The sequence below is a fragment of the Pristiophorus japonicus genome, chromosome 1 (genome assembly GCF_044704955.1).
Source record: "Pristiophorus japonicus isolate sPriJap1 chromosome 1, sPriJap1.hap1, whole genome shotgun sequence".
Classification (NCBI taxonomy): domain Eukaryota; kingdom Metazoa; phylum Chordata; class Chondrichthyes; family Pristiophoridae; genus Pristiophorus; species Pristiophorus japonicus.
Window position 1 is genome coordinate 489,805,464 of NC_091977.1, and position 18,401 is coordinate 489,823,864.

The following is an 18,401-nucleotide window of genomic DNA, read 5'->3' on the forward strand; positions in this document are numbered from 1 at the left end:
TATGGTAACCTTCATTTCAAGAAATTAAACTGTCCCCGATCCAAATGTTGAATGTAGGTGGTACAACGTTGTGTCGGTCTGTCTGGTAAAGTGGAGGTAAAGAATCCAGCACTCTAGACATGTACAAGTCCCAAGGTAATGTCGCTAAACTGCCCCAAAGGTCATCACACCTACAAATGTTTATTTCTTCTTTACGATAATATCTTGTTCATGCTGCATGTTTGAATGCCCACAAAGGAATGCACATCCTCACCTCTTTGTAAGGACAATGTGGTTGACTCTTAATTGACCTTTGAAGTAATCTAGCAAACCACTCAATTGTATCATAAAACTGCTCCCAGCAGTTCAAGAAGGCGGCCCACCACCACTTTCTCAAGGTAATTAGGATTGAGCAATAAATGCTGACCTTGCCAGCGACACCCAAGAATAAATAATTTTTTAAAAGGTCTATTCGCAACTCCTCAGATAATGAAACAGTGCATGCCCGAATGCAGCAAGACCTGGGTGACATGCTTGGGCTGATAAGTGGCAAGTAACATTCACGCCACACAGTGCCATGCAATGACTATTTCAAGCGAGAGTCTAATCACTGCCCCTTGACATTCTATGGCATTACCATCGCTGGGTTCCCCCACCATCAACATCCTGGGGGTCACCATTGACCAGAAACGTAACTGGATCAGCCACATAAATAGTATGGCTACAAGAGCAGGTCAGAGGCTGGGTAGCCAAGTTTGCTGATGATACAAAGATGGGAGGAAAAGCAATGTGTGAGGAGGACACACAAAATCTGCAAAAGGCTAAGTGAGTGGGCAAAAATTTGGCAGATGGAGTATAATGTTGGAAAGTGTGAGGTCATGCACTTTGGCAGAAAAAAATCAAAGAGCAAGTTATTATTTAAATGGAGAAAGATTGCAAAGTGCCACAGTACAGCGGGACCTGGGGGTACTTGTGCATGAAACACAAAAGGATAGTATGCAGGTACAGCAAGTGATCAGAAAGGCCAATGGAATCTTGGCCTTTATTGCAAAGGGGATGGAATATAAAAGCAGGGAAGTCTTGCTACAGCTATACAGGATATTGGTGAGGCCACACTTGGAATACTGTGTGCAGTTTTGGTTTCCATATTTACGAAAGGATATACTTGCTTTGGAGGCAGTTCAGAGAAGGTTCACTAGGTTGATTCCAGGGATGAGGGGGTTGACTTATGAGGAAAGGTTGAGTAGGTTGGGCCTCTACTCATTGGAATTCAGAAGAATGAGAGGTGATCTTATCGAAATGTATAAGATTATGAGGGGGCTTGACAAGCTGGATGCAGAGAGGGTGTCTCTACTGATGGGGGAGACTGGAACTAGAGGGCATGATCTTAGAATAAGGGGCCATCCATTTAAAACAGAGATGAGGAGAAATTTCTTCTCTCAGAGGGTTGTAAATCTGTGGAATTCGCTGCATCAGCGAGCTGTGGAAGCTGGGACATTGAATAAATTTAAGACAGAAATAGACAGTTTCTTAAACGATAAGGGGATGAGGGATTATGGGGAGTGGGCGGGGAAGTGGAGCTGAGTCCATGATCAGATCAGCCATGATCTTATTGAATGGCGGAGCAGGCTCGAAGGGCCATATGGCCCAGTCCTGTTCCTATTTCTTATGTTCTTCTTCTTATGTATTCTGCAGCGAGTGTCTCACCTTCTGACTCCCCAAAGCCTTTCCACCATCTACAAGGCACAAGTCAGGAGTGTGGTGGAATACTCTACACTTGCTTGGATGAGTGCAGCTCCAACAACACTCAAGAAGCTTGACACCATCCAGGACAAAGCAGCCCACTTGATCGGCACCCCATCCAGCACTTTAAACATTCACTATCTCCACCACTGGCTACAAGATGCACTGCAGCAACTCACCAAGGCTTCTTCGCCAGCACCTCCCAAATCCACAAACTCTACCAACTAGAAGGATAAGGGCAGCAAGCGCATGGGAACACCATCACTTGCAAGTTCCATTCCATATTACACACTGTCCTGACTTGGAAATATATCACCATTCCTTCATCGTCGCTGGGTCAAAATATTGGAACTCCCTCCTTAACAGCACTATGGGAGTACCTTCACTACATTGACTGAAGCTCACCACCACCTTCTCAAAGTCAATTAGGGTGGACAATAAATGCTGGTGTTGCCATTGATACCCACATTCCAAGAATGCATAAAATAAACATCAAATCCTGCAGTATGCAAGAATAATGTAGGAAAATAGTGAAAGTGAGAAAAAAAATTGAACTGCCCAGCAAAATCAGCTAATTAATGGGGAGGAATGCAACCAAGTGAAGAGAAAATGCATAAGTAAATGAACTGGAAACTTACCTTCTCATTTTTAAGATGCTGCCCAAGACTCCCATGCACCCAATTTTTAAGAACATTACTTGCACCAACAGCTAAAATATTTGGTTCTTGAATGTGATATTTAGATATTTTAATGTTAGAATATGTTGATGGGGTTAAATGAAGAAGGGAGGAAGAAGGCATGTGTGGAGCATTAACACCGGCATGGATCTGTTATGCTAAATGGCCTATTTATGTGCAGTAAACACTTTGTCATACTTTGTAATGAGGTAGCTTGGACTAATTATTTTGGTCCCACTTGCTGCTCAGAGTAATAGGCTCTCTGCGAAACACATGCAAGTCCAAGACCTAATTTTCTGACCTGTGCCCACAGTATGCAAAGTCCCACTGGCAGCGCAACACTTCACAAAAGTTAGCATATTGGCATGTCAGCTATGTTGGGTGCGGGTATCAAGGGATATGGAGAAAAGGCCAGTAAATAAGTTGAGGTACAGATCAGCTATGATCTATTTGGATAGCGGAACAGGCTCGAGGAACTGAATGGCCTACTCTTGTTCTTATGTCATGTTCTGTTTATTCCTCACATTTTAAATATTAATTCTGTTCCTCAGGAGAGCGAGGGGGGAAATAAAATAACTTTAGTAAAAAGAAAACCAAACGACACTGTTGTGTAATTACCAGCTGAGATTCTCTGGTTCAATTGGCTAGATTTTCAGCAACACTCCCAGCTGTTCCAATATAACCTTGTCGGACTCAGTTGAACTCCCATAAAAAAATTCATTTTTAATAAGTATTTTGGTACGGGTAGAGACTCTTGAAACCCTTTGCCATACTTTGGACGATCAGAGCTCTGGTCGAAATTTAACTAGAACACAATGTTACTGAAGGAAATAAATCTTTTTACAAACCACAACACCTGTAGGGGTCGGAATTGAGCCCCGCCCCAAACGGGGCACGCCCACCGTTTTTGAAAGTTTTTCTCTGCCCCAGTCCATGAGGCGGCGATACTGGAGACATTCACATCTTTGACATTTTTTTTGGCTCAGGGCAGAAGTTGTGGCGGCTGAGGGGCGGAAGTGCCCTTGCAGCGGGTCTGCCGCCCCGACCAGTCATCAGCGCCCTCAGTTAAAGGGGAGGGCCGCTGCGAACTCTGCAACCACTTTAGTGGCAAACATTGGGCCACCAGGGAGGGTTTCGGCTGGGCCAGTGGCCCGGCACCAAGGAGGGGATGCCAGGTTGCCTGTTGGCCCGACCTGGCAGTCGGCCAACAAAAGAAAATAACATGGTGTCGCCGGTAGCGCCACATCCCCTTTAAGGGTGGCCACGCGGCCAAGCCACAGAAAGTGTAGACTACAAAAGTTGGGGGCACTGACCGGCGGCGGCGGCGCTCCCGCGGGGTAGTTCTGGGAAAGGGGCAATTTTCCGAGAGGCAATTTCGGGAAGGGGTCACCACCGGTCGGTAAGGTCGCGGCAGGAAAATGGGCGGAGCGGTCCCCTACACCACTCCAAACCTGACGAAGGGCAATTTTTATAATGGCGGCCCCGCCACAGATTCAGCGGCCATTCCGCACTAACCCATTGCAGCCGCTTTCAGACAGCCAGAGGCCTGACAGAAAGGGGCAATTTTGGCAGTATTAATATGTTGCTCTTTACATCATGTTCCTAGTGCCATTGGTACCTGATGGCAGACTTTGTAATATGAGCCACTAAGTATGAGCAGAACAGTTGGTGTTCGTCATACTGGAAGTCAGAGAATGCAGTGTTGAGGCTAACTGGAAAACTTGCATCCTAAGAACTTGTACAAATGGAACAATGACTTATATGAATGCATCAAATCAATTTTTGGTTGATATATAAAAATAATATGAACATTTCTTCCCTCATCTAATAATGTTGACTCATCCAACGATACCGGCAACATGTACCTCAACCATGTAGCCGAGCCAAGTATGAGTGTCTGTATGTTATTGGGATAATCCTAAAGGGATTTGGTGCTTTCCTCACATGAAATTCACCTGTGCTTCCAGCACCTAGATAACAATCTGGAGCAGGAGCTCAAGCTGATATGTTCTGCCCGTCCCCATAGTCCAGAGGTGTCGAGGCTGATTGTTGTAACGCTACTATCAACCCAGTTAAGACCAACAATACTGAACCTGAGATGTTCCTGGCTAGAAACAGACAGGCATTATTCTCAACTCTTACCCCTTTTCCCTTTGCCGCTCTTCAAGTACATGATGGCAAGGTTGGAATTGAATGGTGTGATGTGCCACCATCACAAAATTGGTAGCACTGTACATTGAATGTGGCTAAACTTTCATTATAAGTGTTATTGAGAAGTTGTGACACTTCACCTATTATGACATTACCAGGCCCAATCAGTTAATCTGCTAGAGGGTGAATGTAACAGTCCCACATCCCTGAGACTGTAAATGTCTCTCTAAAGCAAGTTCTATCTTGTTCCTTCTAAGCTGTAAATGCAAGCTTTTTCCTCAACCTTGCATGCTAAAAGTGTCGCACCATTCTCCTACTCCAAGTCAATTTGGCAACAACAACTATGCATTTATAGAATGCATCTCACATGTAGGAAGGCGTCTCAGAGTACTTAATAATAAGGAGGCAAAGGACATGGTAGACATTGGCCATGGAACAAGGCTAAGAGAAGCGAGGGTGACCAAATGAACACACTATCAAAGAGGTGTGGAGAGGTTTTTTGAAAAGAGAGGAAGGTGGAGGGAACTAGATATCGTGTTTTAAAGGACAGGAGTATGATGACTGAATGAATGGCTACCAATAGTGGAGCAGAGAGAACAAAGAAGTCAGCAGTTAGAGAAGCAAAGTGTACATGCGGGGATGAAAGGAGGAGATCTTGAAGGTAGGGTGGGTGAAGCTAAGGCAAGGATATGAATTTTGAAATGAAGATGGTGGAAGATGGTTCAATGATGGTGGAGCTTGGATGGTGAGAATGTCGACTGGGGCTTTTGGATGATTTAAAGCTTTGGGAAGGCTGAGGCAGTTAGACTAGCTAAGTGGGCTCTAAGGAAGTAAAACCTTGAGATGATAGAATAGAGTTTTGGCAGCGGAAGGGCAAAAATAGTTAAGATGGGCAGTGATACTGGAGGTGGAACAAAGAGGTTTGGGTAAAGAATGGATGTGGGGGAAGAAATTGAACTCGGGGTCAATCAGAACACCACATTCTGTACTTCATGACTCAACATTAGATGATGGTCAGGGAGGTTGATGATGGTAAAGCCGGTGGCATAGGAGCTGAGTTGGATAATCTCAGTTTTGCCAACATTCGGCTGTTTTGGCTCATAGAGGTCTTAATATCAGACGGGCAATTTGAAGTTTGGCAACAATCTTTGGATTAATGAAGGAGGCAGCAAGGTAAAACTGGGTGTCATCAGCAAACATCGAAGCTGATCCCTTGCTTCTGGATAATACCGTAAGGTCGCCTGTAGATAGCGATGAGGAGGAGGTCATGGATGGACCTCAAAACTGTGGAGCTGCAGTCTTCCCTGACTTTTTCTTTCCTCCTACAGTCTGCAGGATATATAAACCCAAGCTCAGTGTCTCCCAATCAATATTTCCTGATTTAATTCACCACCTCCTTTGCTAATTTATGTCTTGGTGTCATTCTGCACTATTGGCCTCACCTTTTAAGCTTGGTTTCTTACAAACAAAATACAAATAAAACTGATATTACTAAAATAGTGGATGTTGCCAGTGAGTATCAGTTTTTATTAGTTTCACTACCTACATTCACACCCTTAGAAGCAATAATTAATCAAAGTGGACCTGCATGGTGCCCAATCTAAAGAGTAAGAAATGGCAGACGGATATAAAATATTAGCTGCTTCTTAGTGTTCTGATATATTATAAACCTCTACCATCAATCTATTGTCCCATGTAGGCATTGTTTTCCAATGCCCAATTGTTAAGTGTTGCTTCATGAACTTGAAGTGATTGTCACTCAGTTAGTAACCTTTATTTTTGATCTCCACATATTGATGATGTGCAGTAGCAGGTAGCCACCCTAAACTTAATAAAGCTAACGTGAACTTCATCTACTGTGTTTAATAACATATATCTCTGCTATTATTTCAAGGCTTTAGTCTTACGGTGATTGAGCTTAAGATGTTTTTGTTCAGGCTGCTGATTTACAGTTTTTACAGAATCATTGAATTTAATCCCCAAAATACCAGCAAAAATTCAATCACTATATGTAGTAAAAACTGAACTTGACTCATTCAGTTGCCATAAATCAGTGGCCCTGATGATATCTAAACTTCATGAATAGGTTTCAAGCTGTAACTCACTGCCAATTATATAAACTGTCTGAACCCCTGTATTATATTCCAACCTGGAACTCAATCCTGGGTATTCATTATTCCATACATGAGCCATCCAAAGCCTATTACCATGTTCTAGCCTGTAACCCAATGGCAGTTATCCTATAAACCATTTGAACCCCTCAATTATAACTCATTTCCAAGTATCTGTCGTCCTGTAATTTCCAAGCCAGTCCTTTTCACCTTTTTTAAAAAGAAGTATGTTCCCATCATACGATAGCTACTATTAAAGATAGTGTTAGATCCAAGGAAGAGGCATATAAATTGGCCAGAAAAAGCAGCAAACCAGAGAAATTTAGAATTCAGCAGAGGAGGACAAAAGGTTTAATTACGAGGGGGGAAATAGAGTACGAGAGGAAGCTTGCCGGGAACATAAAAACTGACAGCAAAAGCTTCTATAGATATGTGAAGAGAAAAAGAGTAGTGAAGACAAACGTAGGTCCCTTGCAGTCGGACTCGGGTGAATTTATAATGGGGAACAAAGAAATGGCAGACCAATTGAACAAATACTTTTGGTTCTGTCTTCACGAAGGAAGACACAAATAACCTTCCAGATGTACTAGGAGACCGAGGGTCTAGTGAGAAGGAGGAATTGCAGAATATCCTAATTAGGCAGAAAATTGTGTTGGGGAAATTGATGGGATTGAAGGCCGATAAATCCCCAGGGCCTGATTGTCTGCATCCCAGACTACTTAAGGAAGTGGCCCTAGAAATAGTGGATGCATTGGTGATCATTTTCCAACAGTCTATCGACTCTGGATCAGTTCCTATGGACTGGAGGGTAGCTAATGTAACACCACTTTTTAAAAAAGGAGGGAGAGAGAAAACGGTTAATTATAGACCGGTTAGCCTGACATCAGTGGTGGGGAAAATGTTGGAATCAATTATTAAGGATGAAATAGCAGTGTCAGGATCGGTCCAAGTCAGCATGGACTTATGAAAGGGAAATCATGCTTGACAAATCTTCTGGAAATTTTTGAGGATGTAACTAGTAGAGTGGACAAGGGAGAACAAGTGGATGTGGTGTATTTGGACTTTCAAAAGGCCTTTGACAAGGTCCCACATAAGAGATTGGTGTGCAAAATCAAAGCACATGGTATTGGGGGTAATGTACTGGCATGGATAGAGAACTGGTTGGCAGACAGTAAGCAGAGAGTCGGGATAAACGGGTCCTTTTCGGAATGGGAAGCAGTGACTAGTGGAGTGCCGCAGGGCTCAGTGCTGGGACCCCAGCTCTTTACAATATACATCAATGATTTGGATGAAGGAATTGAGTGTAACATCTCCAAGTTTGCAGATGACACTAAACTGGGTGGCGGTGTGAGATGTGAGGAGGATGCTAAGAGGCTGCAGGGTGACTTGGACAGGTTAGGTGAGTGGGCAAATGCATGGCAGATGCAGTATAATGTGGATTAATGTGAGGTTATCTACTTTGGTGGCAAAAACAGGAAGGCGGAATATTATCTGAATGGCGGCAGATTAGGAAAAGGGGAGGTGCAACGAGACTTGGGTGTCATGGTTCATCAGTCATTGAAAGTTGGCATGCAGATACAGCAGGTGGTGAAGAAGGCAAATGGCATATTGGCATTCATAGCTAGGAGATTTGAGTATAGGAGCAGGGAGGTCTTACTGCAATTGTACAGGGCCTTGGTGAGACCTCACCTGGAATATTGTGTTCAGTTTTGGTCTCCTAATCTGAGGAAGGACGTTCTTGCTATTGAGGGAGTGCAGCAAAGGTTCACCAGACTGATTCCAGGGATGGCTGGACTGACATATGAGGAGAGACTGGATCAACTGGGCCTTTATACACTGGAGTTTAGAAGGATGAGAGGGGATCTCATAGAAACGGTTAGATGCGGGAAGGATGTTCCCGATGTTGGGGAAGTCCAGAACCAGGGGACACAGTCTTAGGATAAGGGGTAGGCCATTTAGGACTGAGATGAGGAGAAACTTCTTCACTCAGAGAGTTTGTTAACCTGTGGAATTCCCTGCCGCAGAGAGTTGTTGATGCCAGTTCATTGGATGTATTCAAGAGGGAGTTAGATATGGCCCTTACGGCTAAAGGGATCAAGGGGTATGGAGAGAAAGCGGGACAGGGATACTGAAGTGAAGGATCAGCCATGATATTGAATGGTGGTGCAGGCTCGAAGGGCCGAATGGCCTATTCCTGCACCTATTTTCTATGTTTCTATGTTAATCTTGATGCCAACTCCTCAACTAGACTATTCCTTCATACTTCACATACCATCATGACTTGGAAGTATACATAAGAACGTAAGAAATAGGAACAGGAGTCGGCCATATGGCCCCTCGAGCCTGCTCCGCCATTCAATAAGATCATGGCTGATCTGCTCATGGACTCAGCTCCACTTCCCTGCCCGTTCCCCATAACTCCTTAACCCCTTATCGTCGATTTCTATCTTAAATTTATTCAATGTCCCAGCTTCCACAGCTCTCTGAGGCAGCGAATTCCACAGGTTCACAACTCAGAGAAGAAATTTCTCCTCATCTTTGTTTTAAATGGGCAGCCCCTTATCCTAAGATCGTGCCCTCTAGTTCGAGTCTCCATCAGTGGAAACATCCTCTCTGAATCCACCCTGTCAAGCCCCCTCATAATCTTATACGTCTTGATAAGATCACCTCTCATTCTTCTGAATTCCAATGAGTAGAGGCCCAACCTACTCAACCTTTACTTATAAGTCAACCCCCTCATCCTCGGAATCAACCTTGTGAACCTTCTCTGAACTGCCTCCAAAGCAAGTATATCCTTTCGTAAATATGGAAACCAAAACTGTACGCAGTATTCCAGGTGTGACCTCACCAATACCTTATATAGCTGTCGTAAGATTTCGCCGTTCCTTCATCGTCACTGAGTCAAAATCCTGGAACTCCCTCCCTAACACACGGACTGCAGCGGTTCAAGAAGGCAGCTCACTACCATCTTTTCAAGGGCAGTTAGGGTTGGGTAATAAATGCTAGCTTTGCCAGCGACACCCACATCCCATGAACGAATAAAAATTTTTTTTATTGCTCTCTACATGACCGCCTTAAATTCTAGGTTGTAGTTCACTCTCGGATATCCATTGTTCTAAACATTAACTATCAGAATTCCTTGATCAGAATCTAGCCTGTAACTAACTCCAGGTAATTGAGCCCCTCAATTAGATCCCAGGTATCAATTATTCGATACAGAAACTATCTGAACCCCTTGATTAGATTCCAACGTGTAACTCACTCCCAGGTATCCATTAATCTTTATAGAAACAATCCCATCATTCTTCGGCATCTGTTGCTGTTTGATTGCCAGATGTATTTTTTTTCCTGATCCCTTTTAATGGAAATGCTTTATTTTCCTCCACTTGTTTTAAGTTTGCTATAAATTTGAAGAGGCCCTGGTTTAAAAAAAAACACCTGAGGGAAGAAAACACAAAATTGTTCTTGTGCAACTGGAAACATTTAATTAGCAACTCGCACTGTGCTGGTTGAGCCTCAATATTCAGCCCGTGTGATGATTTACGATAACTAAGGCATCCATCAGTTTTATGGGTTGAATTGATCCTGCAGGAATTTGATATCTGGAACAGAGTACACAACAAGTGTGTAATGGACTCCACTGTGAAATTCCGCTTTTGCAGTCACTAAATATTTGAAATGGCAATACATTCTTTAACAAGCCTGTTGTGTTTCCAAATTTGTCTGCACATTCCCAGCAGTTTTCGTTTCAATCATTTTTCGACAGCATGCAGGGCGCAAAAAAAAATGAACAAACCTCACACACGTCAGTTGCATCTGACCGCTGCGCCTCACACCACAACTAACAACATCAAGACGGCCTGCAAAGCTTAGGCTTAGAGGTGACTTCAACTGTTTTACTTTGGCAATATACACTTGCCTATCAATGCTCCACCGAAGAAAGGAGGTTGATTCCTTGGATCCTGAGAGCTGCAGCCCAAAACGTGAGTCTCCATTGGACCCAAATTAGCAGCCTCGCTTCTGAGTTGTAAGGTCTTGTGTCGACACATGTGGTGAAGGTACAAATACATCTCTCATTTACTGTTGGCTCTCAGTGCAACAGTCCCCTTTGCCTCCAGCTTTGATTTCTAAAACTGATTCATCACAGAGTAGACTTCATTATACTTGCTGCACTCTTCCTCACACCCTCCAGCACTGTTTTTGACATCTTAAAGCTGCCCTGTCAGCTGGTGGTGTGTTCCTGCTGGGATGATTACTTCAAGGCCCAACGCTTCATTTTAAAATAATGTGGAAATCAACTAATTGAATACGGGATTTCGGTGGAGAAGGGAGAGAGCAGAGAGGGACGTTAATGCTTACTTTTGCCTGTTGTACTTGTGTCTTTCAAGAATTAGTATAGTTTCAGGTATCTCGTCACAGACTGCAAAAGAAGTCCTTAGTAGGTTTGAGATATATATGAGGAATTACAGAACTACTTTCTGACTTTAAAAAAAATTGTTTCCTTCTTTAGTGCAAGAAGAAACACACACTCGTCTGTCCCGAATTCTCCAGAACTGGGAGCTGCACACAGGGCTCCAAGTGCAAGTTACAGCACCGACAACGGAAAAGCGACAAGCGGAAACACGCTTTTGAAACGGGTCTGGATGGAGCGGCAGAGGAGGCCACGACTTCAAAACAGGTCAAACTCGCAGACAAGACTGAAAGGTAACGCAGGGTTATCACCACTGGGAGCTTGAGACAGAAATGACTGGTCACAAGGTATTTTACTCTGCATTCTCTGAAGTTTGGCAAGAACCTTAAGGAAAAACTTACCTGCAAGTCTGGTAACTTAGGCCCCAAGTTTCGCCATGAATTGCTCCTGATTTTTAGGAGCAACTGCTGTAGAACGGAGTATCTTAGAAATCGGAATTCTCGCCATTTAGTTTGCTCCAGTTCTAGTCAGTTAGAACAGTTTCACTTTGGAACAGAATTTTTTTTTTCAAAAGGGGGCGTGTCCGGCCACTTATGCATGTTTTCAAAGTTTCGGCAGTGAAAACTTACTCCAAACTAACTTAGAATGGAGTAAGTGAAGATTTTTGTACGCTCGAAAAAACCTTGTCGACACTTTAGAAAATCAGGCGTAGGTTACAAATTAGGCGTAGGGAACGAGGTGGGGGGTGGAGGTGGGGGAAGGGAAGTCATTAAATTCTACAATCAATCGTTAGTTATACTTATACAAATATTATACAAATAAATCCAACCTGAATAAAAATTTATAAGCAAAGAAAAGATTAAATAAACTATGTTCCTACCTGTGTGAAATAGCAGCAACCTTCGAGCTGTTGTGCTTCAGGCAGGCCTTTCGTGTTGGAGACAGGCGGGGGTGTGGCATCAGTGTCTCGACGGCAGCGGCAGCAAGCTTCGAGCTGAGCTGCGGTGCTTGAGGCAGGCCTTCATTCTCTTCGTGGCTGGCCGCGAAGAAGCAACACCCGGATGGACTTGAGGCCATTCGGCCATGGGATAGCAGCGGTGTCAGTGGCTGGCCGGCAGCCAGCCGAAGAATCAGCAGCGGACCGACGTGAGGCCATTCGGCCATGAGATAGCAGCGGCATCAGTGGCTAGCCAGCAGCCAAAGAATCAGCAGCGGACGGGCGTGAGGCCATTCGGCCTTGGGATATCAGCGGCGTCAGTGGCTGGCCGGCAGCCGAAGAATCAATACCTGACACACGCAGCTCTTTATGGTGCTTGAGGCCATTCGGCCACGCTTTAGGGGCGGCGTCAGTGGCTCGACGGCAGCCGAAGATACAGCAGCAGCCTGCGAGCTGTGAGGGGGACTGAGGCCATTGATCCATTGCAAAGTTGAATTGGCACTCTTATTTCTCCAAACACACAGTCCTTAATTTGCATGCACCAATGCAGCACCGGTTCTGCAAGTTTAGCAGTGAAAAGCTGAACTCACTGATTTCAGCAGGTGATTTATTCAGCAGTGCTGCTAAAAGCACTCCTTCACACACAGAAATATCAAAAAAATTAAATTACAAGCCTTTGCAGGGGTCCAAGAAACAAATCTTCACTTTTTCTGCAGTCCTTTTAAAAATGGCCGAGTGCCAATGTTTGTGTGAGACTGCGCGCGCACGCGCAGGGTTGCCGGCACCACGAAGGCTAATTTAAATTGTACCCGCCCCCTGCTACTTAGAAAATCGGCGCGAGTGTTAGGCTCCGCCTCCTGCTGCGAAGAGCGCGCCGCGCCAAGCAGACATTGAGCTCCTTGAATATCGGAGTTTTTTTTAAGCGCAGTTTTCGGCGTGAAAAACAGGCGCCTAGCTCGGAGGTGCGCCGTTTTCGCCGCGGGACGAAATTTGGGGCCTTAATGTGTGAATCACTACCTGTTATGATGAAGAGTCACGCAGACCAAGGACGTTCTTGCCTGTGCTGAATTAACTGATATTAGCAGGGTTGGCAGTTGGGGGTGCTACAGTTTGCTGTATTGCCCCATGGCTAGAGAGAGGAAAAAGAACAACCAGGGTTCCAGATTATGATTGCTATCTAGTAAACCATGCTGGAAAGTGTGTGAGCATGAACATTAGGTGAAAAGAGAATCAAGCTTGGCTGTAATATCCTCTATGGTCAAATAGCCTCCCAACACGTGAAAAATAGCCACTTGGACAAAGCACTGTTCGCAAAACCATCGCCCACCATGAGTTTGATCCTTCAGAAGAGGGGTGTAAGAAATACAGGGCCCAAGTTTCGGGCCGCACCTAGAACGGCGCAGCCCTGACCTGGACGCCCGTTTTTCACGCCACAAAGTGCGCCTGAAAAAAACTTCCAGATTCTCCGGCTCCCTGCAGGTCCTCTGGCCCTCGGCGCGGCGCAGCACAAGCTGTAGGGGGCGGAGCTAGGTCCCTGCGCTGAAAACAGTGCCGGGACCTCTACACATGCGCGCTACGGTGGGCGCGCAAGTGCAGTAGCTCCAGGCGCCCAAAACTGTGTGGGAGGGGCCCGAAGCATGCAGCCCCTAGCCCTGGCCGAATGGCCTCACTGGGGCTGCGTGCATAAGGCTGCCTCCTCCGGACCGGACCCGACTTGACTCCTGCTCCCACACCCTCCCCCCCCCCCCCCCCCCCGACCCGACCTCCGCTTCCCCCGCTCCCGACCTCCCCTCCCCGACCGACCTCCGATCTCCGACCCCTCCCCTCCGCCCCGATCCACGCTCCCGACCCCCCCCGGACCCGACGCCACCTACCTGTCAATCCGGTAAGTCTAAGCTCGAAGTCTTGGGCCCGGCCCGTTCAGCCTCCCTCTCCTTTCTTTCTCTCTCTCTCTCTCCCTTCTCTCCCCCCTTCCCCTCCCTCCCTCCCTTCTCTTCCCCCCCTCCCTCCCTTCTCTTCCCCCCCTCCCTCCCTTCTCTTCCCCCCCTCCCTCCCTTCTCTTCCCTCCCTCCCTTCTCTTCCCCCCCCACTCTCCTCCCTCCTTTCTCACCCCCCTCCCCTCCCTGCCTTCTCACCCCCCCTCCCTCACTTGTCACCCCCCTCCCCGCCCACCCCCACTCCACCACCCCTCCACCCCACCTCCCCAACCTCCCCCTCCCCTCCACCCCTCGCTGTCAGAAACACAGACACTGACAGACAGAGAGTGAGAGACACACACAGACAGACAGAGAGATAGAGACACTGACAGAGACACACTGGGCGGGGGGGGGGCATCCCAGCACGCTGTTGGAGGGCTCCCGGTGCTGCAGTCGGTAAGTAGAAAATGTTTAATTTATTGATTTAAAAAAAAATAATATTTCTTAGTAATTTTTTTTGATTGGTTTATTGGTTGATTTATTGATGTTTTTATCATTTATTATTGATGATGGCTCTTTAGTTGTAAAACTGAAGTGTTTAATGTTTGTAAACTTCCCTTTAAACCTCCCCCCCACCCCACATTCCCTACGCCTGATTTGTAACCTACGCCTGATTTTCTAAAGTGTAGACAAGGTTTTTTCGAGCGTACAAAAATCTTCACTTACTCCATTCTAAGTTAGTTTGGAGTAAGTTTTCACTGCCGAAACTTTGAAAACAGGCGTAAGTGGCCGGACATGCCCCCTTTTGAAAAAAAAATTCTGTTCCAAAGTGAAACTGTTCTAACTGACTAGAACTGGAGCAAACTAAATGCCGAGAAATTTAATTTCTAAGATACTCCGTTCTACACCAGTTGCTCCAAAAAATCAGGAGCAACTGAGGCCGAAACTTGGGCCCACATTTATTTCTAAATAAACATCCCAAATGCCTTCTTATTTCACAGCAGAGATCAGTGATTGGACTGCATGGTTTGTGCACTCACTGCTGATCTTTGCTCTTCGACTCTGAATTTTAACCCATTGCAGAGACAGGAATTGGAGGTGGAGAGGACCAATATATCATAGGCAATCTAGAAATAGTTATTTTTCTTACCTGGGCACCATGAGACATAATGCCTCCTCACAGTTCATGATGGTATGACTCTACACAAAATGGCTGCTTGCAGCATGACTTTAATGCAGGATCAAAGGAAAACCAACAGACTCAATAAAAGTGTGCACATTTCACCTTGCAGAACAGGCGTGCAACAAGCTACCATGCTGCCATGTGTTGCACTGAATAGATGACATTTCTGTATGGAAGTGAGGGTGATCAGAGGTCAGTTCCCATTCTCTCCCCCAGGACCTTATAGGCTCCTGCTCAAGAAATCTTCACTTCAGGTTTCTGTACAAAAAAAGCAGGTAATATGGTAAAAACATCAGAAAGATTTAAACCTGTTCGCACTGAATTCTCAATTTCAGCCACGCCATTAAATTAAGGCAAATACTGGAAGGCAGGAAAAATTCCCCAGTCCCTTCTCACACTACTCCAAGGTTTCATTCAGAGAAACCCGAAGTAACTTGCTCTCATGTTTTGGGGTGGGGGGGGAGTTAAGGGGAAATACCTTTTTTTTAAAAAAAGAGCGGCTGTCGTGTCACCCTCCATTTAAGGGGAGAGAGGCTTTCAGATTTTTTGTGAGTTCCAGCTTTATCTCTGCAGTTCTCCTTATGTGACAGATCCCACGCCATAGGCAAGGTAGGAAATCATAGGGACGAGTCCATCCTGGTTCACACACATTTCTCATCTGAAGAAAAACAGTGCGGTGCTGGCAGAAACCAGTGATAAAGTTGCCTGTTTGTTCTTATGACTTGTGCACGTGGCAGAGACTGAAAGAGAGGAGGGATAAAAAAAAAAATTCTACAGTTAACTTTTTCCAGTAGAATTGTCGAATGAACATTTGAAGTGGTACTGTACAGTTTGCAAATAGCTTATATTTAAATCTAGAATCAGTGAAATCCTGCTCAAAGCAGAGCTACACTTGGCAAACTAGTTACATGTTTATCAGGTTTTAACTCTTTTAACTATTGATTTCAACAAAGATAATTGACACAACTTTTCTCCTTCTGGAACAGGCCCTGTGTTCCATTTGGGTTAAAGGGTGTACTGCACATGGGAACACGTAGCAATTCAGTAGCATCCAAAAAGTATTGTCTTTCCAATTAAATGGAATCCCTTCGTCTATCAAATTACGAGTTTTTTTTTTTAAGTGTTAACATGGCTTTCTCAACCTTTGGCAGAGAGCTGGAGGGGAAGACCTCGAGACAAGTGTCCACAGAGAAAAGAGCTGACTCTTCTGTCAACACCGGAGAATCGAGCAGCAGCAGCAGCAGCCAGCATTGGCTGCCAGCCTTCATTGCGCTTCACTCGTCTGCATCCTCTGAAGAGAAAGCTGATTCTGAAGTAGAAGAGGAAAGGGCAGGGGAAGTACTGGGTATGTACAATCACAATGGAACCAACATCTTGTCTATTTTTTGAATGTTTGGCCCCAATTTCAGATGAATTTATAGTAGGGCTGTCTTGGCTCTGATGACCACACACCCATACTTCCAGCAGAGAATGCTGTGTAACAATGATTAGACAGCCTGACCAGTTTTAGCCTCCCTAACCCAAGGATACTAAGGCCAATTGTAATATCTCTGCTGCCTCACTGGTTTAGATTATTTAACTCAGCACACATCACAGATCAAACCTGGAACGCTTGGCTCTTTTTGATCACCTGCTCATAACATCATCATCAGCTTTAATGTAGTAAACATCCTGATGTCATTTATGGAGAAGAAATGGATGCCCAGCAGTAGTAGCAGAGTAAAGGGAGATAACTGAAAGCATGGTCAAATACCAAGACTGTGAAGAGGGTTTTGAAGGTGGGGAAAAAAGCATAACAATCATAGAAATTACATGAAGGAAGTCATTTGACCCATCATACCTTGCTGGTGTTTGCTCTTCAGCTGGAGCTGCTCTAATCCCATTTACTTGCCTTGCAAGTTAGCATTGTAGAATGAGTCTCCAAGATGGACCTTCCAGTTTTGACATGTTTGTTGTACAAGTCACATATTGATCTGATCACCTCAAAGGTGCAACCATGTCGGTCTTTTGCATCAATTTTCAGCCAATCAAAGGGCATTTTGTTGGAAGATGGTCCCTCCTCCAAATGGCGAGACCACAAAGAGGAAGAAAACTTTTTTTTAAAAGAGGAAAAAATCAATTAAAACGGATGAATTAGGTTAAAGAGCCCAGAAAAAGCAATCTCCATCGGAAGAATGCGTGCATGAATAAAGGACAAGATTTGCCCTGGCTCTGATGCCCTCCACAGCCTGCCTGGCAACACTCATTGGCAGACATGAAAGGTGCACACTTGAGAAAGGCATCAGGCATGACCTGTCCCAGTGGAGCCACACCCCAACAAGGAGTCATTGTCATCAGGAAAGGAGGACTAAATTATAGAAAAATGTGAAGTCAATATGATAGAATATAGGAGAGAGTATATGGGGAAAGGGAAGCAAAAGTGCAGTATTGCAAATAATTTTTAGTTACAAATCTGCTTTCAGCATTCTATAGGTTTAGTATTACAGCAATAAAGCTAGTAATAGCTCTATTGTAATTTTAGCTTTTGCTTCATGGCATGTGAACTAAGATCTGACTGACCGATGTTTCCGCAAACCAGCTGGCAATCTAAGCGTTAAAAAAGAAAGTTCTTAAAACTCGCAATGTAGATATAATATACAGAAAATGGATCAGAATGCAGGGAAAATAGAAATCACAATTTTACAAAGCGTTTGGAGCTGTGCAAGAGTCAGAGATTTCCATGACACTATACCAGCTAGTCCCCCAGGTTGAGCGAGAAACCAGCAGGAATTGACTGGTTTTTTTAAATACTCAATATCCAACACTGGGGTTCCACTGTGTACGTTTTACTGGATACACTGCCGCAACTCACTAAGGTTACTATGTCTGCATGTGGCTCCCCTATGACCTCTAACAGTTAGAAGGACAAGAGCAGCAATGTCAATGGGAACATCAAGTTCCCCTCCAATTCACACACCATCCTGACTTGGACATATATCATCATTCTTTCATCATCACCGGGTAAATATCCTGGAATTCCCTACTTAACACCATTGTGGGATCACCACCACCTTTTCGGGCCGACTATGGATGAACAATGAATACAGACTTGCCAATGTCGGCCACATCACAAGAACAATTTTTTTTTAATATTCATAACATTTTTACTGCAATATTAAGCAATTCAATGTTTGAGATTGTTTTTTAAATAGAGACCGGGCTTGGGGAGTACAGAATTTCTTGGAGATGAAAGCACTGTAAGGGTTAAAAGTGATGTCCTTAATGCACTGCATCTGTACTGTCCAAAGCAGAAA

The 18,401-nt window shown here is 44.7% G+C and overlaps 1 protein-coding gene across 2 annotated transcripts in view; it reads left to right on the forward strand.

The window, feature by feature from the left end:
• The window catches only part of zc3h3 (zinc finger CCCH-type containing 3), a 345,175-nt gene that overhangs the window by 292,932 nt on the left and 33,842 nt on the right, over nucleotides 1-18,401 (forward strand). For both annotated transcript variants that reach the window (XM_070895144.1, XM_070895151.1), the window contains exons 10-11: nucleotides 11,172-11,365; nucleotides 16,260-16,453. In XM_070895144.1, the coding sequence (XP_070751245.1) occupies nucleotides 11,172-11,365; nucleotides 16,260-16,453 (388 nt within the window). The remainder of the gene's footprint in view (nucleotides 1-11,171; nucleotides 11,366-16,259; nucleotides 16,454-18,401) is intronic.